At 36.5% G+C, this 21,981-nt stretch overlaps 1 protein-coding gene across 3 annotated transcripts in view; it reads left to right on the top strand.

Moving 5' to 3' along the window:
* Window positions 1–21,981, top strand: part of RNF13 (ring finger protein 13) — a 163,842-nt gene that overhangs the window by 114,389 nt on the left and 27,472 nt on the right. For all 3 annotated transcript variants that reach the window (XM_039241011.1, XM_039241010.1, XM_039241012.1), the window contains one exon: window positions 4,276–4,369. In XM_039241011.1, coding sequence (XP_039096942.1) covers window positions 4,276–4,369 — 94 coding nt within the window. The remainder of the gene's footprint in view (window positions 1–4,275; window positions 4,370–21,981) is intronic.

The following is a 21,981-nucleotide window of genomic DNA, read 5'->3' as shown; positions in this document are numbered from 1 at the left end:
TGGCCTCAGGATGTAGAGTTCTAAATATATCTCTCAAATTGATCTGGTCCAATGTGCCATTCAAGTCCATTGTTTCTTTAGTGATTTTCTGTCTAGTTGATCTATCCATTGCTGTAAATGGAGTATTAAAGTCCCCTGCTGTTAGCACATTCTTGTCCATAAAATTGTTTCTGTTTGTGGTTAACTCTTTTATGTATTCGGGTGCTCCCATATTCAGTGCATAGACATTTATAATTGTTAGCTCTTCCTGATGGATAGATCCTGTAATTATTATATAGTGCCCTTCCTCATCCCTTGTTACTTTCTTTAAAGTCCAGCTTGTCTGATATGATAGCTACTCCAGCTTTCTTTTGACTTCCTGTAGCATGATAGATATTTCTCCATCCCCTTCCTTTCATTCTGAAGGTGTTCTCAGGTCTAAAATGTTTTCTTGTAGACAGCAAATAGATGGATTTTGGGTTTGTATCCATTCTACTACCCTGTGTCTTTTGATTGGAGCATTTAGTCCATTTACATTCAGTGTTATTATTTAAAACTATCGGTTTAGAGTCATTGTGTTCTCTGTAGGATTCGTGCTTGTGGTGATGTCTCTGGTACCTTGTGTTCCTTGCAACATTTCCCTCATAGAATCCCCCTAAGGATTTCTTGTAGGGCTGGTTTAGTGGTGATGAATTCTTTCAATTTTTGTTTATGTGGGAAGACTTTTATCTCTCCTTCTATTCTGAATGACAGGCTTGCTGGATAGAGGATTCTTGGCTGCATATTTTTTCTGTTCATCACATTGAAGATTTCCTGCCATTCCATTCTGGCCTGCTAAGTTTCAGTAGATAGGTCTGTCACCACTCTGATAGGTTTCCCTTTTTAAGGGCCCTTTTATCCCCAGCTACTTTCAGAATTCTCTCTTTGTCCTTATATTTTGCCAGTTTTGCTATGATATATCATGCAGAAGATCGATTGAAGTTACATCTGAGGGGAGTTCTCTGTGCCTCTTGGATTTCAGTGTCTGCTTCCTACCCCACATTGGGGAAGTTCTCTGCTATAATTTGTTCAAGGACTCCTTCAGTGCCTTTCCCTCTTTCTTCCTCTTTCCGAATTCCTATGATATGTATATTGTTCCATTTGATTGTATCACTTAGCTCTCGAACTCTCCTTTCGTGTTCCTGGATCAGTTTATCTCTCTTTTTCTTGGCTCCCTCTTTTTCTATAATTGTGTCTGCTAACTCATCTATTCTCCTCTCTCTCTTCAATCCGTGCATTGGACTCCTCCATTTTATTATTCATCTCATTTATAGCATTTTTAAATTTATCACAGCTATTTTTAAGCTCCATAGTCTTTGTTGCAATAGTTTCTTTGATGTCTTCCATGCCTTTTTCAAGTGCAGCGATTAACTTTATAACTATTGTTCTATATTTTTGTTCAGTTATGTTGCTTATATCTGTTTTGAGCAGTTCTTTAGCTTCATTTCTTCCTGGAATTTCCTTAGAGGGGAGTTCTTCAGTTTCATCATTTTGGCTATTTTTCTGTCTCTTGTTAGTTTTAAAAGCTTGTTATGCACGCTGCACCTGCGAGTGCTGCTGTATTAAAGAAGCCTCATGACTGTCCAGGGCCTGTCCATTCAGGACGTGGTCTTTGAATGGTGTCTCTTGGTCTCTGTTGTTGAGACTTTGGTTATTTTATTTCCCTGCTCGTAGTGGTATTTAGGACTCTCCACCATATGTACTTTGGCTTGTTTCTTGAGGTAGTCATTTATGACTGGTGTAATCTGTACATTTTCTCTGTCTTGTTCCTCTTTCCACTAAATATTCTACGTGTTGACAAAATGGTTGTGTGTGTGTGTAAACTCCTTGTGTGTGTGATGGGGAGGGTCGGAACAGGAGGGCACCAGAGGAAAAGCCTGAGAATATGTGGAGGCCCTTTTGCTTTCCCCCAGTTTGGTAAATTTTGACACACACACGTGTGCATGCACACACACACACACACACAAACACACACACTTGTGAAACCACTACCATAGTCAAGGTACCGAAATATCAATCAACTCAACAAACTTCCTCATGCACCTTGATAATCCCTGCCTCCCACCCCGTCAGGTCCTCATTCTCTTCCTACCCTCCATCCCTAGACAGCTGCAGATCTGCTTTTGGTCACTACAGATTAGTTTGTATTTTCTTCAACTTTCTACACATGGGATTATACATTATGTACTCTTTTGTGTATGCCTTCTTTCTCTCAGAATAATTATTTTGAGGTTTATACATTTTATTGTGTATGTTGATTCATTTTTTTTAACCCAGTTATGTTTGATTATATGAATGTATCACAGTTTTTTTTTTAAATCCATTTACCCATTTGATAGGCATTTGGGTTATTTCTGGGTTTTGGATATTATAAATAAAGCTGACATGGACATTTGTGTACAAGCTGTTATACAGACATGTGCTTTTATGCCTATAAGTAGGAGTCGGGTGATTGAGTCATACGGTAATTGTGTGTTTACATTTATAAGAATTCATCAGCATTCCAAAGTGTCTGTACCAGCTGTGTGTCACAGTGCCAGTTCCTCCACCTCCTGGCCAACACTCGATATAGTCAGTCTTTTTAATTTTAGTCATTCTCTTCTATACAGTGGTATTTGTGATTTGAATTGTCATATTCTCATTGACTAATTATGTTGAATTGAGTATGTCTTCTGGTGCTTATTTGCCATGCATATATCTGCTGTGGTGAAGGCTTGTTAAAATATTTTGCCTATTTTTTTCCTATTGGGTTGACTGTTTTTTGTTTTTTTGTTATTATGTTTGAGTTCTGCATACAAATCCCTTATCAAATATGCAATTTACAACTATTTTCTCTTAGTCTGTGGCTTGTTTTTTTATTTTTTAATAGGGTCTTTGGAGGACAGAAGTCCTTCACGTTGATATAGTCAAATTTGTCAAAATTTTCTTTTTTTTTCTTAGTTTATTGTCAAGTTGGTTTCCATATAACACCCAGTGCTATTCCCAACAAGTACCCTCCTCCGTGCCCATCACCCCCTTTCCCCTCTCTCCCACCCCTCCATCATCCCTTATTTTGTTCTCAGCATTCAAGAGTCTCTCATGGTTTGCCTCCCTCTCTCTCCCCAACTATTTTTCCCCTTCTCCTCCCGCATTGTCCTCCATTAAGTTCCTCCTAATCCACCTATTACATGCAAACATAGGTATCTGTCCTTCTCTGCCTGACTTACCTCACTCAGCATAACACCCTCAAGGTCCATCCATGTTGCTACACATGGCCAGATTTCATTTTTTTTCATTGCCATGTAGTATTCCATTGTATAGATAAACCACATCTTCTTGATCCATTTGTCTGTTGATGGACACTTAGGCTCTTTCCATGTTTTAGCTATTGTTGAGAGTGCTGCTATGAACATTGGGGTACTTGTGCCCCTATGCATCAGCACTCCTGGATCCCTTGGGTATTCCTAGCAGTGCTATTGCTGGGTCCTAGGGGAGTTCTATTGTTAATTTTTTGAGGAACCTCCACACTGTTTTCCAGAAGGGCTGCATCAGTTTACCTTCCCACCAACAGTGTGGGAGGGTGCCTGTTTTTCCACATCCTCACCAGCATCTAGAGTCTCCTGATTTGTTTATTTTAGCCACTCTGACCAGCGTGAGGTGGTATCTCAGTGTAGTTTTGATTTGTATTTCCCTGATGATGAGTAACGCTGAGTCAAAATTTTCTTTTTATGGTTGTTACTTTTGACATTTGGCTCTGCCCCTGTGGACTTTTCATTTTTGCAAGCATAGTAATTTATAGTTGAAATGTTTTGTAGATTTTATCCAGCATTTCTGAATATGCATAGTATAGGTGTTATGTAGTACTTCTATTCAGTTTGCTGCTACAGCTGAGAGCGTAGTGATTAATAAATGTTTGAAAATGTTATTAGTTTGTAATTTACAGGAATTTCAACTCTGCCTTCTTGCTCTAGTGGAATCTTTGTAACCTATGGTCTACCACTTATATTTGCAAAAAAACACCAGTTCTATGTTATTTATAATGTTTCTGTTAAAGTAAGTAAAGGTAATTTGGGTCAGTGAATAAAATACAAAGCGTAATATTTGGGATAACTAATCACTTATGTAATTAGTGCTTCAATTAATAATAATATGACTAGGGTGTAAGTAAACTGAATTTGATTTGCAGCAGCTATCCAGAAACTTAAAATATATGTATTATTTTAATGGCTATTTTCTATTTGCATGTTTAATATCTGATTTTTTTTTTTTTTCTTTTAGATCACAAAATTTGTCCAGGATAGACACAGAGCTAGAAGAAACAGACTTCGTAAAGATCAACTTAAGAAACTCCCTGTGCATAAATTCAAGAAAGGTAAGTGGATATTTTTATTTTCTAAATAATCACCATTAGTTTATTTAAGAATACATGGTGACCTTACTTTAATACTCCTTTCTCTGTCTTTGCCATACAGTGTGCCTAATACTCTGTTAATGTGGGAGATGGTCTTTTGCTGTGGTGTACTCTGGTGAAGGCAAGACGGGGGTAAATGGACTGTGGAGAATTTACAAACAGTAGTGAAACTTGACCAGAATGCTTTTTATTGTCACCATGTGCCAGCAATTCTGTACCTAAGTGGATAAAATACTTCTGTGCATTAGGATGGTCTACTCCCCCTGACACTGGCTCCGCTCCCTCTCCCACCATACACCACCCACTGTATTAACACTGAATTAACTAAACACATAATTAATAGTGTTGCATTAACTAAACACACATGTAGCTATTATATGTCAATATATTTTAAATATATTGTTTCATTTAATTTTCATATTCCTCTGAACTGGGTACTTTAATGGGCATTATGGATGAGGAAATAGAGGGTCAGAGAGGCAAAAAACTTTAATGCCACACAGCCAGCACTGAGAGCTGGGAAGGGGTGTGTGTCTAATAATCTAGACAGTATAATTTCTACTGCTTATGCTTTAGTGAGCTTTTAGTGCAGGTGCATTCTTGTTAAATCCTTTTAGCTATTAGTCCCCAGACTTTTCAGTTTCATATACCAGTTAAAGTATTCTGTTTTTTTTTTTAATTTATCAGAGAAGATGCATAGAGAGGAGAAATGGTGAAGGCATTAAAATTTAGTTCTGCCAAAATTTTGTTTTCCAAGTAATAAAGTATTTTAAAAACCTTCCATTTATAATAACCATTATTCTATGAAAAATACAAAATTTAATTTAAAAAAGTACCATGTGTTAAGAGGAATAAGTAGAGACATCTATAAAAATCTACTACACTGTCATCATTCAGTGTAGATTAAGTAGAAGTTATTCATAGGTTAAAAGTGGTTTGAGGACTGACTTTAGGGATGACTTTTTTATTTTTAGCTCCATTTTGTGTTTATTTTTGTGTTTCCTAAGCCCAGAAAAATAGTTTAAAAGGTTGGTATTGTCCTGGGCATGCATAGTTGGTTTTTCATCTTAATAAGATGAGTAGACATTATAGGATTTTGAGCATAGGAAAGGTAATATGTCAATTAATTATTAAAAGGGTCTTTCTGCTGCTATGTTAAGAATAGGGTGTAGAGGGATAAGGGTATAAGCAGAGACCAGATAAAAGGCCATTGCAGTAATCCAAGTGAGATATGACGGTGGTTTAGACTAAGTTTTAGCAGTGGAAGAGGTGAAGAAATCTTAAATTCTGGGTATATTTGGAAGATGGAATACACTGGATTTATTAGCAGACTAGATGTGGGGAGAAAAAACATGGATGACTCCAGATAGGAAGAATGGCATTGCCTTAAACAGAAATAAGGAAATGGTTAATAGATGGTGGAGCAGGTTTTGAATGAAAATTGAGGAAATTCGTTTTGGGTATATGAAATTTTAGATGTCTAGTAGATGTTATAAATGAGTCTGGAGTTTAAGAGAGGGACCTGACCTGGAAGTATTGTATAAAGATGTTTTTTGTTTTTTGTTTTTTTTTTATTTCTAGAAGAGAGAGAGAGAGAGCGAGCATGGGCAGGGGAGGGTCAGAGAGAGATGGAGACACAGACTCTGAAATAGGCTCCAGGCTCCGAGCTGGCAGTCAGCACAGAGCCCGACACGGGGCCCGAACTCATGAACCGCGAGATCATGACCTAAGCGAAAGTCGGACGCTTAACCGACTAAGCCACCCAGGCGCCCCTGTATAGAGGTGTATTTAAATCATGAGTCTGGGTGATAGCATCAAGAGAATAAGTATAGGTGGACAGGAGAATACCAAAGACATAGGGCAGCATTCCAACTCTAAGTAAGAAAGAAGAGGAACTGGCAGTGGAGATGGAGCACGAGTGACCAGTTATGTCAGGGGAAAATCAGAAGAGAGGGATTTACTGGAAACTGAAGAGATGTAAAAAAAGAGCAAGGAGTAATAACCTGTGTCAAATGCTCCTGATAGATAAGTAAGATGAGAGCCAAAAGTTGACCATTAGAAGTTATTGTCTTGGTGAGCAGTTTTGACAGGCCAAAACCCGACTGTGATGGGTTTAAGAAAGAATGGAAGGAAAAGGATCAGAGGCAGTAACTACAAACGTTTTCAAGCAATTTAACTACAAACAGAAACAACGAAATAGGGTAATAGCTGATAGAGAAGCTGGGTTGAGAAGTAACAACATGTTTGCTGAAGGAAATCGATGATACAGGTGACATGGGAGAATTGCTGTAATGTCTCTGAGAAGGTGAGGAGGAAGGGCTGTGGGTGCACAAACAGGTGGACTGGCCTCACATAGTAACATGGAGAGTTGAGCTAAGGGAAGGTAGAAATATGTGGGTGCAAAATCCTGGGACGTGGGTGTTTATGATGGTAAGTCTGTAGAAGTTTTTTTTACTCTCATTTTCAGTGAAGCAGGAAACACAATCGTCAACTATAGATGACAATGGGAGAGGAGATGTCAGAGGTTTAGAGCAGAAAGATATGAAATATTCCAGGAGAGTAAGTGGGCAGATGGACCAGGGTGATATAGCATGATTTCCTGGCAGCCTGAACCTCCCTTTAAGGCTTATTATTGTGAACCAGTCAACATAATGGTGTTTTTCTCACTTATTTATTTTGAGAGAGAATACGAGTGGGCAGAGACGGGGGGAATCTCAAGCAGGCTCTTCACTGTCAGCACAGAGCTCCACACAGGGCTTGAACTCATGAAACTGAGATCATGACCTGAGCCAAAATCAAGAGTTGTAAGTTTAACCAGCATAGCCACCCAAGCACCCCTGGAGTGATGTTTATCCTTACCATCTTGTTTTTTTGTTTTGTTTTGTTTTTGTTTTTTTAATGTGAAGTATAATATGCAAGAAATAGAACATTACTAGCACCCCAGAAACTATTGCATACCCTTCTGGATTATAATCCTTTCCTTCTCACTGGAAGACCCTTCAGGTTTATGATAATCATATCGTTGTTTTTGTGTTAAGTTTTGCTACCTGTGTATTCATTCCAAAACAGTATGATTGAATTTTTCCTATTTTTGAATTGAAATTTTTTAAAGTTTTTATTTTAATCATTTGGTGCTCATCACGACAAGGACACTTCTTACTTCTTAATCCCCATTACTTCATCCCCTCTTCTAGTAACCATCAGTTTGTTTTCTCTGGTTAAGAGTCTGTTGCTTGGTTTCTCTATCTCTTTCTTGCTCTCATCTTTCATCTCTCTCTCTCTTTCTCTCTCTGCTTCGTTTGTTTCTTAAATTCCACATATGTGTGAAATCATATGGTATTTGTCTTTCTCTGGTTGATCATATGGTATTTGTCTTTCTCTGTTGCCGTATTTTGCTTAGCATTGTACTCCACCCATGTCATTGCAAATGGCAAGATTTCATTCTCTTGTATGGTTGAATGTGTTCCATTGTATACATACCACCTCTTCTTTATCCACTCATCAGTTGATACTTGAGCTGCTTCCATATCTTGGCTGTTGTAAATAATGCTGCTGTAAACATAGAGGTGCATGTATCCCTTTGAATTAGTGTTTTTATATTCTTCGGGGAAATACCCAGCAGTGTGATTGCTGGATCATGGCATAGTTCTATTTTTAACTTTTTGAGGAAAGTCCATATTGTCTTCTAGAGTGGCAGCACCAGTTTGCATTATCACAAACAGTGCTAGAGGGTTCCTTTGTCTTCACAGCCTCACTACCACCTGTTGTTTCTTGTGTTTTTGCTATTAGCTCTTCTGACAGGTGTGAGGTGATATCTCATTATTGTTTTGATTTGTATTCCCTAATGATGAGTGACAATGAGCAACTGTTCACGTGTCTGTTGGCCATCTGTATGTCTTTTTTAGAGAAATAACTGTTCATGTCTCTTGCCCATTTTTTAATGTTTTTTTTTTTTTTTTTTTTAATTTTTTAAATCGAGAGAGACAGAGACAGAATGCGAGTGGGGCAGGGTCAGAGAGTGAGACACAGAATCTGAAGCAGGCTCCAGGCTCTGAGTTGTCAGCACAGAGCCCAACGCGGGGCTCGAGCCCACAAACCGTGAGATCGTGACCTGAGCTGAAGTCTGATACTTAACTGACTGAGCCACCCAAGTGCCCCTGCTCATTTTTAACTGGATTGTTTTTTGGATAATGAGGGTTTGTTATTGTTGTTTGTTTTAGCGGGCATTGAGTTTTAGAAGTTCCTTACATATTTTGGCTATTAACCCTTTATTAGACATGTCATTTGCAAATATTTTCTTCCATTCACTAGGTTGCCTAGTTTTGTTAATTGTTTCCTTTGCTGTGCAGAAGCTTTTTTATTTTGATGCAGTCCCAACAGTTTATTTTTGCTTTTGTTTCTCTTGCCTCAGGAGACCTGTTTAGAAAAATGTTTCTATAGCCAATGTCAGAGAAATTACTGCCTGTGCTCTCTTCTGGAAATTTTATGGTTTCAGGTCTTACATTTAGGTCCTTAATCCATTTTGAGTTTACTTTTGTGTATAGTGTAAGAAAGTGGTTCACTTTCATTCTTTTGCATATAGCTGTTGTTTTCCCAACATCATTTGTTGAAGAGACTGTCTTTTTCTCATTGTATATTTTTGCTTTCTTTGTCAAAGATTAATTGACCATATTCCCATGGTTTTATTTCTGAGTTTATTTCTATTCCATTCTGTTGATCTATTTTTGTGCCAGTACCACACTGTTTTGATTACTACAGCTTTGTAGTATATCTTGAAATTTGGGATTGTCATATCTCCAGGTTTGTTTTTCTGTTTCAAGATTGCTTGGCTCTTTGTGGTTTTTTGTGGTTCCATACCAATTTTAGGATTGTTTGTTCAAGTTCTGTGAAAAGTGCTGTTGGTATTTTGATAGAGATTGCATTAAATCTATAGATTGCTTTGGGTAGTATGGACACTGTAACAATATTTAACAATGGGCTTCTAGTCCATAAGTATGGAATATCTATTCATCTCTTTGTGTCATCTTATATTTCTTTCATAAGTGTTTTATAGTTTTCAGAGTATAGTCTTTCACCTCCTTGGTTAAGTTTATTCCTAGGTATTTTATTTTTGGTGCAATTATAAATGGGATTATAGTCTTAATTTCTCTTTCTCTCTCCAGCTTCATTATTAGTGTATAGAAATGCAATAGATTTTTGTATAGTGATTTTGTATCTTGCTAACTTACTAAATCCATTTATCAATTCTAGAAGATTTTTGGCAAGTCTTCAGGGCTTTATGTATAATAGTATCATGTCATCTGCAAGTTGTGAAAGTTACTTCTTTACCAATTTGGATGCCTTTTAGTTCTTTTTGTTGTCTGATTGCTATGGCTAGGACTTCCAGTACTATGTTGAATAAAAGTGGTGAGAATGGACATTCTTGTTCTGTTCCTGACTTTAGGGGAAAAGCTCTCAGTCTTTCCCCATCAAGTATGATGTTAATTGTAGATTTTTCATATATGTCCTTTATTATGTTGATGTATGTTCCCTCTAAACCTACTTTATTGAGAGTTTTTATCCTGAATGAAGTTGTATTTTGTCAAATGCTTTTTCTGTACCTATTGAAATGATTGTATGGTTTTTATCCTTTTATTGATGTTATATAGCAAGTTGATTAATTTGTGAATATTGAGCCACCCTCACATCCCCAAAGTAAATTCCACTTGATCTTGGTGATTTAAGTGTATAGTTGGATTTGGTTTGCCAGTTTTGTGGTGTCTTTATCTGGTTTTGGTATCAGGGTAATAATATTGGCCTCATAGAATAAATTTGGAAGCTTTCCTTCCTCTTCTGTTTTTTAGAATAGTTTGAGAAGCATAGGTATTAACTCTCCTTTAAAATGTTTGGTAGAATTCGCTTGTGAAGCCATCTGGTCCTGGACTTTTTGCTTCTTGGGAGTTTTTTGATTAGTGATTCAATTCTGTTGCTGGCAATCAGTCTGTTAAAATTTTCTATTTCTTCCTAATTCAGTTTTGGAAGGTTATATGGTTCTAGAAATTTATCATTCCTTCCAAGTTGTCCAATTTGTTGGCATACAGTTTTTCATAATGTTCTCTCATAATTCTTTGTATTTCTGTACTATCAGTTGTTATTTCTCTATCATTTCTGATTTTGTTTCAGTTATCTCTCTCTCACTCTTACACTCTCTCATGAGTCTGGCTAAACGTGTATCAGTTTTGTTGATCTTTTTGAAGAACCAGCTCCTGGTTTCATTGATCTGTTCTTTTGGGTGTTTTAGTTTCTATTTCATTTATTTCTGCTCTAATCTTTATTATTTCCTTCCTTTGTTCTGTTTCTAGCTACTTTAGGTGTAAGGTTAGGTTATTTATGAGATGTTTTCTTGTTTCTTAAGTTAGGCCTATATTGCTGTAAACTTACTCTTATAAAAGCTTTGCTGCATCCCAAAGATTTTGGACCACTGTGTTTTCATTTTCATTTGTTGCTTTGTATTTTTTTTTTAATTTTCTCTTTGATTCTTGGTTGACCCATCCATCGTTTAGTAGCATGTTATTTAACTTCCATGTATTGGTGCTCTTTCCAGATTCTTTTCTTGTGGTTGCTTTCTTGTTTTACACTGTTGTGATCAAAAAGATGCAAGGTGTGACTTCAGCCTTTTTTAATTTGTTGAAATTTGGTTTTTGTCCTAATATTTGATCTATTCTGTTTTCCATGTGCACTTGAAAAGAATGTGTATTCTGATGTTTCAGGATGGAGTATTCTGAATATATCTGTTAGATACATCTGGTCCAATATGTATTTCAGAGCCACTGTTTTCTTTTTCTTTTTTTTTTTTTTAATTTGTAATGTTTTATTCTGAGAGAGAGAGAGAGAGAGAACGTGAGTAGGAGAGGGTCAGAGAGAGAGGGAGATAACAGAATCTGAAGCAGGCTCCAGGCTCTGAGCTAGCTGTGAGCACAGAGCCCAAAATGGGGCTTGAACCCACAAACCACGAGATCATGACCTGAGCCGAAGTTGGACACTTAACCGACTGAGCCCCAAGGCGCCCCTCAGAGCCACTGTTTTATTTATTTTTTGTTTGGATGATCTATCCATTTATATAAGTGGGGTGTTAAAGTCACCTACTGTTATGGTATTACAATTAGTTCCTTCCTGCTGGTTACTGGCTGCTAAATGTATCTGGGTGCTCCCATGTTGGATGTGTAACTGTTTACAATTGTTACATCTTCTTGATTGTACCCTTTATAATTATATAGTATCCTTCTTTGTCTCTTATTACAGTCTTTGTTTTAAAGTTTATTCTGTCTTCCTTGGCTTTTTTCACTTCCATTTGCATGTTAAATGCCTTTCCATCCTTTCACTTTCAAGTTGCTTGTGTCTTTAGGTCTTAAGTAGTCTATTGTGTGCAGCATATAAATGGGCCTCGTTTTTTTTTTTTTTATCCATTCTGTCACCCTGTGTCTTTTGATTGGAGCATTTAGTCTGTTTACATTCAAAGTAATTATTGATAGGTATGTACTTATTGCCATTTAGTTTATTGTTTTATGGTAGTGTTTGTAGTTCTTCTCTGTTCCTTCTCTTGTTCTCTCCTCTCATAGTTTGCTGGTCTTCTTTAGTTGTATATTTGGATTCCTTTCTTTAGTTATATACTTGGATCCCTTTCTTTCTTTCTTTCTTTCTTTTTTTTTTTTTTTTTGCATATCCATTCCTGGTTTTGATTTGTCATTACCATTAGGTTTGTATATAACATCTTTTGCATTTAGCAGTCTATATTAAGTTGATGGTTGCTTGAGTCTTAGCCCATTTTTCACTCCTCCCCCTACCCCCCACCATTTAGTGCTGTGTGTCAAACTTTACATCCTTTTATCTAAGAATCTCTTGACTAATTTTTATAGATACACTTATTGCTTTTATACTTCCTACTTTTTTTTATTCCTCTTTATGGTCTTTCCTTTCCACTCAGTTAAAAGTCCCCTTTAACTTTTTTCATAGGACTCGTTTAGTGGTGTGAATTCCTTTAACTTCTGTATATTTGGGAAACCCTATCTCTCTTATTCTGAATGATAGCTTTGCTGGATAGAGTATTCTCACCAGCAGTGTTGTTTTGTTTTGTTTTTCTTTTCAGCACTTTAAATATATCATGCCACTCCCTTCTGGCCTACAAAGTTTCTGCTGCAAAATCTGTTGATGGGCTTATTGAGTTTCCCTTGTATGTAACTATTTTCTCTTGCTGCTTTTAAAATTCTCTTTATCATTACTTTTTGCCATTTTAATTACTATATGTCTTGGTGTGGACCACCTTAGGTTGATTTTATAGGGGGCTCTCTTTGATTCCTGGATCTGGATTTCTGTTTCCTTCCCCAGATTGGGGAAGTTTTCAGCTAGTATTTCTACAAATAGGGTTTCTTCCCCTTTTCTCTCTTTTTTCCTTTATCCCTATAATGCAGATGTTTTTACACTTGATGGTGACACTACATCTGTTTTCAGTTTTTGTTATTATTTTGTCTCTCTCCTTTTCAGCTTGATCACTTTCCATTACTCAGTCCTCCAGGTCACTGATCCATCCTTCCGCTTCCTCTAGTCTGCTATTTATTCCTTGTAATGTATTTTTAATATGTTATTGAGTTCTTCACCTTTGGTTGGCTCTTTTTAATTTTTTCTATGTCTTCATTAAGCATCTCACTGAGGTCCTTCATGCTTTTCTCAAGTCCAGTGAGTATCATTATGACCATTACTTTAAATTCTCTATCAGGCATATTAGTTACCTGTTTCAGTTAGGTCTCTTGCTATGATTTTGTCCTCTTCTCTCATTTAGGACACATTCCTATGCCTCTTCATTTTGCCCTACTATTGTGGCTGAGTTGCTTTTACTTCCAGTCCCAGCATCTGCAATGGCTCTCTTTGCCCATTGTGGGCAGGGTTTGGTCCCTATGCTGTTAGTGGGCGAGTCTGAGGCCGCCTTGAACTTGAGTTGAGACTAGGCATTTTCCAGAGATGTAATAGTGCATAACTGCAGGGCACTTTCCCTGTATTGTCCCCTGAGAAACTTTTGTAGGTGGGTGCAGTTGGAATGGTGTGTGTGGTTTTTTCCCTTTCCTTGGGGCAAGAGTCACTTTTTAGTAGTGCTGGACCCTGTTGGGCCTGCTTGCACCCTGCCAACCTTGTAGCACTACTATGGATGGGCTCCAGGCAATGGCATATTGGAGGCAGGTCTGTAGGAGAATGCAAGGGTGGGACACACTGTTAGCAAATTAGGTAGGAAATGTTGCTGCTTTACTGGTTCCTGCAGATGTCCATGTGTCTAGGCTGGGGGTGGGGGGCGGGGGTAGGAAATGGGGCCTGCCAGCTCCTTTGTTCCTGGAAAATTTTCACCTCCAACACACACTCTGAGACTATTAACCAAATCCCCTTCCTATATACCCCAAGCTTTTTTCTTCTTTTTTCCTCCTCCAGACTAATGCTTCTATGCTGTATTTCCTTGGGGCTGTTTGTTGTGCTGTCTTTTTAAGGGTGGGGATTCTGTTTTCTTTCCCTCTCCTGGATCTCCCAGAGCTGAGCCTGCTGATCTTTAAAGTCCTGGTGTTAAGCTCAGCTGATTGTAAGAAGTCACAAAATTATGCTGCTCTGGTTTTCAGGCAGGTTTCCCTTGCCACAAATGCTTGGTGTGAGGGTCTGGTTTTCTTCCATTTCTGCACCTGTGGTTTTCCTCCCTCCCCTGGACAGCCCCATTTAGCTCCTGACAGTGTCTCGACCCCTTCTGCCCCCTTCGATGTGGCCTTGTCTCTACATTTAGTTGTGGAGAGTCTGTTCTGCCAGTCTTTGTGTCCTTTTCTGGGTTATTTACACTAATGTACATGTTATCTAGTTGTATCCATGGGAGGAAGTGAGCTTAGGGTCCTCCTACTCTGTGATCTTCCCGCTGAGATCCAGAACCTCATTCTTTTTAGTGGCTGAGGAATATTTTATTGTGTTCCTACCACGTTTTGTTTATCTAATCATCTGCTAGTGGACACATGGATTGCTTTCACTTTTTGGCTATTGTGAATAATGCTGCAATGAAAATTGTTGTAAAAGTATATGTTTGAGTTCCTGAATTCAGTTCTCTTGAGTACATACCTAAGTGTGGTATTGCTGCGTCATTTGGTAATCAGTGTTTAACTTCCTGAGGAACTATTCATACTGTCTTCTACAGCTACTGCGCCACTTTACATTCTGAGCAGCAGTGCAGAAGGTTCTTATTTCTCCATGTCCTTGTCAGTGTCCTTTGAAACACAAAGTTTTTAATTACGACGAAGTCCCAGTTTCTCTCTTCTTTTATTGTTCATGCTTTTGTTGTCATAATTAAGAATACACAGCCAAATCCATGGTATGAAGATTTTCCTGTATGTTCTAAGAGTTTTATGATTTTAGCTCATACTAGGCCTTTGATCACTGTTAATTTTTATATATAGTGTGAAAATCCAAGTTTATTTACATATATGTGTACATACACACACACAGACACACACATATACATCGAAATGCAGTAGTCTCAGCACCATTTGTTGACGAGATTAATTTTTCCTCGTTGAATGGTCTTTCACCCTTGTTGAAATCTTGGCCGTAGATGTATGGGTTTATTTCTAGACACTCAAGTCTCTTTCATTGGTCTGTGTGTCTGTCCTTATGCCAGTACTACACTGTTTCGATTACTTTAGATTTGCAGTGTGTTTTGAATTAGAAAAGTGTAAGTTCTCCAACTTTTTTAGAGTGTTTTAGATATCCAAGATCCCTTGCAATTACTTTTGAAGGATCACATTTTCCATATCTATAAAAAAAAGGGTATTGGAATTTTGATAAGGATTATGTTGAATTTATAGATCGCTTAGGGTGTTATTGCCATCTTACTATTAATCGTTCCAATTCATGAACATGGAATGTTTCCATTTTATTTAGGTTGTCTTTAATTTCTTTCATCAATATCTTATAGTTGTCAGTGTACAAGTCTTCCACTTCATTTGTTAAATTTTTTTCCTAGGTATTTTATTCTTTCAGATGCTATTACAAATGCAATTAACTTCCTTTTTGGATTGTTAATTGATGTTGTACAGAAACCCAACTGATTTTTCTAGAATCTTATAACCTGCAACTTTGCTGAATTTATTAGCTCTGGTAGCTTTCTATGGACTTTTTGGGATTTTCTATATATAGGATCATGTCTTCTGTAAATAGTTTTCAATGTGGGTTCTTTTGCTTTCTTGTCTCACTACTCTGATAGTAATTCCCTATGATAATGTTGAATAGCAGTGGTGAAAATGTGCATACTTGTCTGTTCCTCTTATAAGAAGGAAGATTTGGTCTTTCACCATTGAGTATGATGTTAGCAGTGTGATTTTCAAAAATGCCCTTTATGATGTTGAGAAGGTTCCCTTTTATCTAGATTCATTTTTTGATATGTCCAGTTGTTCCAGTTGTCCATTTGTGAAAAAGACTATCCTTTCTCCCTTACACTGTTGTCAAAGAGTAGTTGACTATATTTGTCTGCTTCTGAATTGTGTAGTCTGTCCCATTTATCTATATGTTTATTCTTGCACCAATTCCATACTGTATGGATTATTGTAGCCTTATAGTAATATCACTTGTTCAACTTTCTTCTTCATTATTATTTTGGCTCTTCTGTCCTTATGCCTTTCCATATAAACTTCTGTATCAGTTTGTCAATATCCAAGAAAGAAAAAAAAATGCTGGGATTGGGGATTGCATTGAATCTGTGATCCAGTTGGGAATCCCACTTTGGTCATGGTTGTATATATTTTTTTTAACACACTGTTGGATTCAATTTACTAATATTTTGTTGAGAATTTATCACCTTTGTTCATGAGAGATCTTAGTAGTTTTTCTTAGAATTCTTTGGTTTTTATATTAGGGCAGGGCACTGTAGCTTCATAGAATGAATTAGGAAGTATTCCCTCTGCTTCTGTTTTCTGGAAGACTGTAAAACATTGATAGCTCTTTAAATGTTTCGTAGAATTCACCCCTGCAACCAATTGGGTCTAGTATTTTCTGTTTTTGTATATTAATTAATTATTGGTTCTTTTTTTTTTTTTAATTTAAAAAAATTTTTTAAAAATTTATTTCTGAGAGAGAGAGAGAGATAGCATGAGCAGGGGAGGGTCAGAGAGAGAGAGAGATACAGAATCTGAAACAGGCTCCAGGCTCTGAGCTAGCTGTCAGCACAGAGCCTGATGCGGGGCTTGAACCCACAAGCTGTGAGATCATGACCTGAGCCGAAGTCAGATGCTTAACCGACTGAGCCACCCAGGTGCCCCTGGTTCATTATTTTTTAATATAAGCCTATTCAGACCATCTATTTCTCCTTATGTGAGTTTTGTTAGGTGTGTCTTTCAAGGAATTGGTCCATTTTATTGCCATCAAATTTGTGAACATAGAGTTGTTCACATTATTCCTGTACTAGCCTTTTAATATATATGGAATCTGTAGTGATGATACCTTTTTCATTTCTTTTTTTTTTTTTTTTTTAATTTTTATTTATTTCTAGGAGAGAGAGACAGCGTGAGCAGGTGAGGGTCAGAGAGAGAGGGAGACACAGACTCTGAAACTGGCTCCAGGCTCTGAGCTGTCAGCACAGAGCCCGACGCGGGGCACGAACCCACCAACCGCGAGATCATGACCCAAGCGAAAGTCGGACGCTCAACCGACCAAGCCACCCAGGCGCCCCACCTTTTTCATTTCTGATATTACTAATTTGTTTTTCTCTCTCTTTTTTTTTAATAAGCTTGCCTAGAGGCTTACTGATCTTTTGAAAAGAATTAGCTTTCTGTTTCATGGATTTTTCTCCATTGATTTCCTATTTGCAATTTCATTGACTTCTACAGTAAACTAAAATAGGATTTTAATTTTTTTCTTGTGCTTTCTTTGGATTTAATTTGCTCTTCTTTATCTAGTTTTCTAAGGTGAAAGCTTAGATTATTCATTTTAGATCTTTCTTTTCTTAAACACACACACACACACACACACATCCAGAGCTATAACTCACTCTAAGAATTGCCCTCACTGCATTCCACAAATTTTGATGTTGTATTTATCATTTTCATTTAGTTAGAAATATTTAAAAAGTTCTTTTTAAAAAGTTTCTCCTTTGATGCATGTGTTGTTTAGAAGTGAGTTGTTTATTCTCCAGGTATTTTGGGTTTTCCAAGCCCTCTTTCTGATACTATTTCTGATACTGATTTCTAGTTTAATAAAATTGTGGTTTGAGAGCAGACATTGATTTCTTTTAAATTTCTTTAGGTGTGTTTCATGGCTCAAAATGTGGTCTGCCTTGTTGAACGTCCCATGTGAGCTTGAAAAGAATATAGAGTCTGCTCCTAAATGGATGCAATAGTCTATATGTCATTCATATCCCGTTGATTGATGATGATTTAGAGTTCAACTATATCCTTACTGATTTTCTGCTTACTGGATCTTCATTGCTAATAGAGAGGTGTTGAAGTCTCCAACTATAATAGTGGATTTATCTATTTCTTCTTGCATTTTTTTCTTCTTGCATTTATATTGGTTTTTGCCTTTAGGTATTTTGTGCTCTGTTTTTAAGCACATACACATTAAGAATTGTTATGTCTTCTTGGAGTATTGAGCCCTTTACCATCAAATAATACCCCTTTCTATCTTTGGTAACTTTCCTTGCTCTGAAGCCTACTCTATCTGAAATTAGTATAGCTACTCTGCTATCTTTTATTAGTGTTATTAGAATGTGTCTTAGTCTGTTCAGGCTACTGTAACAAAAAATAACATAGAGTTGGTAAACAACCAACATTTATGTCACATAGTTATGGAGTCTAGGAAGTCCAAGACTGAGATGCCAGCAGTTTGATGTTTGTTGAGAATCTGCTTCCTGGTACATAGACAGCTGTCTTCTCACTGTGTCTTCATATGGCAGAAGGAGCAAGGGAGCCTCTGGGGTCTCTTTTATAAAGTCACTAATAACATTTGTGAGGACTCCACCCTTATGGCTTAATCACATCCCAAAGTGCCAGATATCCTCACATCAGGGATTAGGCTTCAAGATAAGAATTTTGGAGGGACACAAACATTCACCTAAAGTGGCATGGTATCCCTTTCTCCATCCTTTGTTTTTAATCTGTGTCTTTATATTTAAAATGAGTTTCTTATAGATAACACATAGTTGGCTTTCCCTGTGTTTTGATCCACTCTGAAAATCTTTTAGTTGATATATTTAGACCATTGACATTTAAATCGATTGTTGATGTAGTTGTATTAACATCTACCATTTTGTAACTGTATTTTTTGTTACTGTTGCCTTCATTCTTTGTTCCTGTTTTCGTCTTCTATTCTTTTTCTGTGTTTTGTCGTTTCAACTGAGCATTTAATAGAATTCTACTTTCTCTCCTACCTTAGTATATTAATTATACTTCTTTATTTTTCCCAGTGGTTTCCCCACAGTCGAACTATACATTTACAACTAACTTCAGGTAACAATATACTGGTAGTGAAGTACTTTATAACAAAATATTCCTAATTTCTTCACTACCCCTCATCCCTTGTATCATTGCTTTTGTTCATTTCACGTATATATAAACATTTAGATGAGCATATATAACTGAATACATTGTTGTTACTGTTATTTTGAAGAAACTGTTATCTGTTTTATCAATTAAGAATGATAAAAATGAAAGTATTTTACCTTAATTTATTCCTTCTCTAGTACTCCTCCTCTCTTTATGTATATTTGCAGCTCTGACCTATATCCTTTTTCTTCTCTCCGTGGAACTTATTTTAACTTCTCTTGCAACATATTCCTTCGTTTTGTTTGTCTGAGAAAGTATTTTACCTTCACTTTTGTGTGTGTGCTTAAATCTTTTTTTTTTTTTTTTTTTGGTAAAAAACACAATGTTATGGTCATAACCATTTGTAAACGTACATACAGTTCACAGTGTTAAATATATTATATTGTTGTATTATAGATTTGTATAATTTTTTTTGTTTTTGAGAGAGAATGAATGAATGAATGAATGAATGAATGAATGAAGGAATCCCAAGCAGGATCCATGCTGTCAACACAGAGCCAGATACAGGCCTCAAACTCATGAACCATGAGATCATGACCTGAGCCAAAATCAAGTCAGATGGTTAACTGACTGAGCCCCCTAGTCATCCCTAGTTTTCTAGAACTTTTTAATCTTGTAATACTGAAACTATACTCATTAAGCACTTATTTCCCCTCCCCAGTCCTCCCAGTTTTTGGTAACCACTTTTCTACTTTCTGTTTGTATGTTTTTGAATATTGTAGGTCCTGCATATAAGTAAAATCATACAAGTTTTTGTCCTTCTGTTACTGGCTTATTTGCTTACTGTGTCCTCTAGGTTTATCCATGTTATAGCATGACAGGATTACCTTCTTTTTTTAAAGACTGCATAATATTCCATGGTATGTATATACCTAACGTTTTCTTTATTCTTGTGTCTGTTGATGACATTTGGGTTGCTTTCACCTCTTGGTGATTGTGAATAATGCTGCTGTGGACATGGATATGCAAATAACTTCTTGAGACCTTACTCTGAATTCTTTTGGGTGTATACCCAGAGCTGGGATTGCCAGATGATGTAATAATTCTATTCTTAATATTTTTTTAAGGTAAAATTTAGGTACTGTTTTCTATAACTACTGTGCATTTTACATTCCCACAAACCATACATTCATAAGAGTTCCAGCTTTTCTACATTCTTGGTAACATTTATTTTGATACCAGCCTTCCTGATTTGTATGAAGGGGCTATCTCGTGGTTTTGACTTGCATTTCCCTAATGATTAGTGATACTGAGTATCTTTTTATGTGCTGATTAGCCATTTTTATATCATCTTTGGAGACAGGTCTATTTAAGTACTTTACCTTGTTTTTCATTGGATTATTTTTGTGGTCACTGTTGTAGAAGTTCTATATATATTTTTTTTAGATAATAACTTTTCAGATATATGATTTGCAATTACTTTCTTCCATTCTGTATGTTGCCTTTTTACTTTGTTGTTTCTTTTGACACTCAAGATTTTTTAATTTGATGTAATTTTTGTTCTTTTATTTTGTTTATTCATTTATTGCCTGTGCTTTTGGGGTCATATCCAAGAAGTCACTGCCAAATCTGGTGTCCTAAAGCTTTTTCCCTATGTTTTCTTCTAAGAGCTTAGGTCTCACTTTTAGGTATCTAGCCCATTTTGTGTTCATTTTGTATATAGGTCCAACTTCACTCCTTTAAGATGTGGCAATTTAGTTTTCCCATCACCTTTTGTTGAAGAGACTATCCTTTCCCCATTGTATAGTCTTGGCACCCTAGTCAAAATTCATGTGGCCATATATGCAAGGGCTTATTTCTGGATGCTCTATTTTTTCTTTTGACTTATATATCTGTCTTTATGCCAGTAGTACACTGTCTTAATTTCTTAAAATTATTGTGACTTTATACTAAGTTTTGAGATCAGAGAATCTGAGGCCTTCGACTTTGTTCTTCTTTTTCAAGATTGTTTTAGCTCTTTGGTGTCCCTTGGGATTCCATTTGAATTTCTGGACTTTTTTTGCTTTATATCTATAAAAAATGCCATTGGGATTTTGAAGGGCATTGCATTGAAGCTATAGCTTACTTTAGATAGTGTAAATATTTTAAGAATATTAAGTCTTCCAATCCATGAGCACAAGATATCTTCCCGTTCATTTGTAACTTCTTTGATTTCTTTTAGCAGGGTTTTGTAGTTTTCGGTGTACAAGTCTTTAACCTAGTTGGTTAAACTTATTCCTAAGTATATTTTTTATGCTGTAATAAATGGGATTTTCTTAGTTTCCATTTCAGATTGATCATTGTTCGTGTATAGAAATGCAACTGATTTTTTATTTTGTATCCTTGTAACTTTGCTGAATTTATTTACTTATTCTAACAATTTTTCTTGGAAATACTTATGGCTGTCCACATGTAAGATCAAGTCATCTGCAAACATAATTTTTTTTTCTCTTTTCAAATTTGTATTCCTTTTCTTTATTTTTCTTGTGTAATTCCTCTGACTAGAACTTTCAGTTCCTTGTTAAATAGTCTTAGAAGGAGTGGACATCCTTGACCTATTCTTGATCTTAAGAGGAAAAGTTTTCAGTCTTTCCCCATTGCACATGATGTTAGCTGTGAGTCTTTAACATATGGCTTAACTTATTATATTGAGGTAGTTTCCTCCTATTCCTATTTGTTGTTTTTTAATTTTTAATGTTTATTTATTTTTGAGACAGAAAGACAGAATGAGAGTTGGGGAGGGGCAGAGAGAGAGGGAGACACAGAATCTGAAGCAGGCTTCAGGATCTGAGCTGTCAGCACAGAGTCTGACATGGGGCTCAAACACACACTGTGAGTTTGGCTCCAACCAGAGCCAAAGTTGGAGACTTAACTGACTGAGCCACTCAGACCCCCCTATTGTGTTTTGTTTTTAAATCATGGAAGTGTATATCTAATTTTCTCAAATGCTCTGTCTGAATTGATGTGATATGTTTTCTCTCCATTTTGTTAGTATGGTGTATTATA

This window comes from Hyaena hyaena, unplaced genomic scaffold (assembly GCF_003009895.1).
Source record: "Hyaena hyaena isolate Hyena2069 unplaced genomic scaffold, ASM300989v1 scaffold_186, whole genome shotgun sequence".
In the NCBI taxonomy this organism is placed as follows: Eukaryota; Metazoa; Chordata; class Mammalia; order Carnivora; family Hyaenidae; genus Hyaena; species Hyaena hyaena.
Note: the sequence above shows the minus strand (reverse complement) of the source record. Positions and strands in the feature narration are given on the sequence as shown.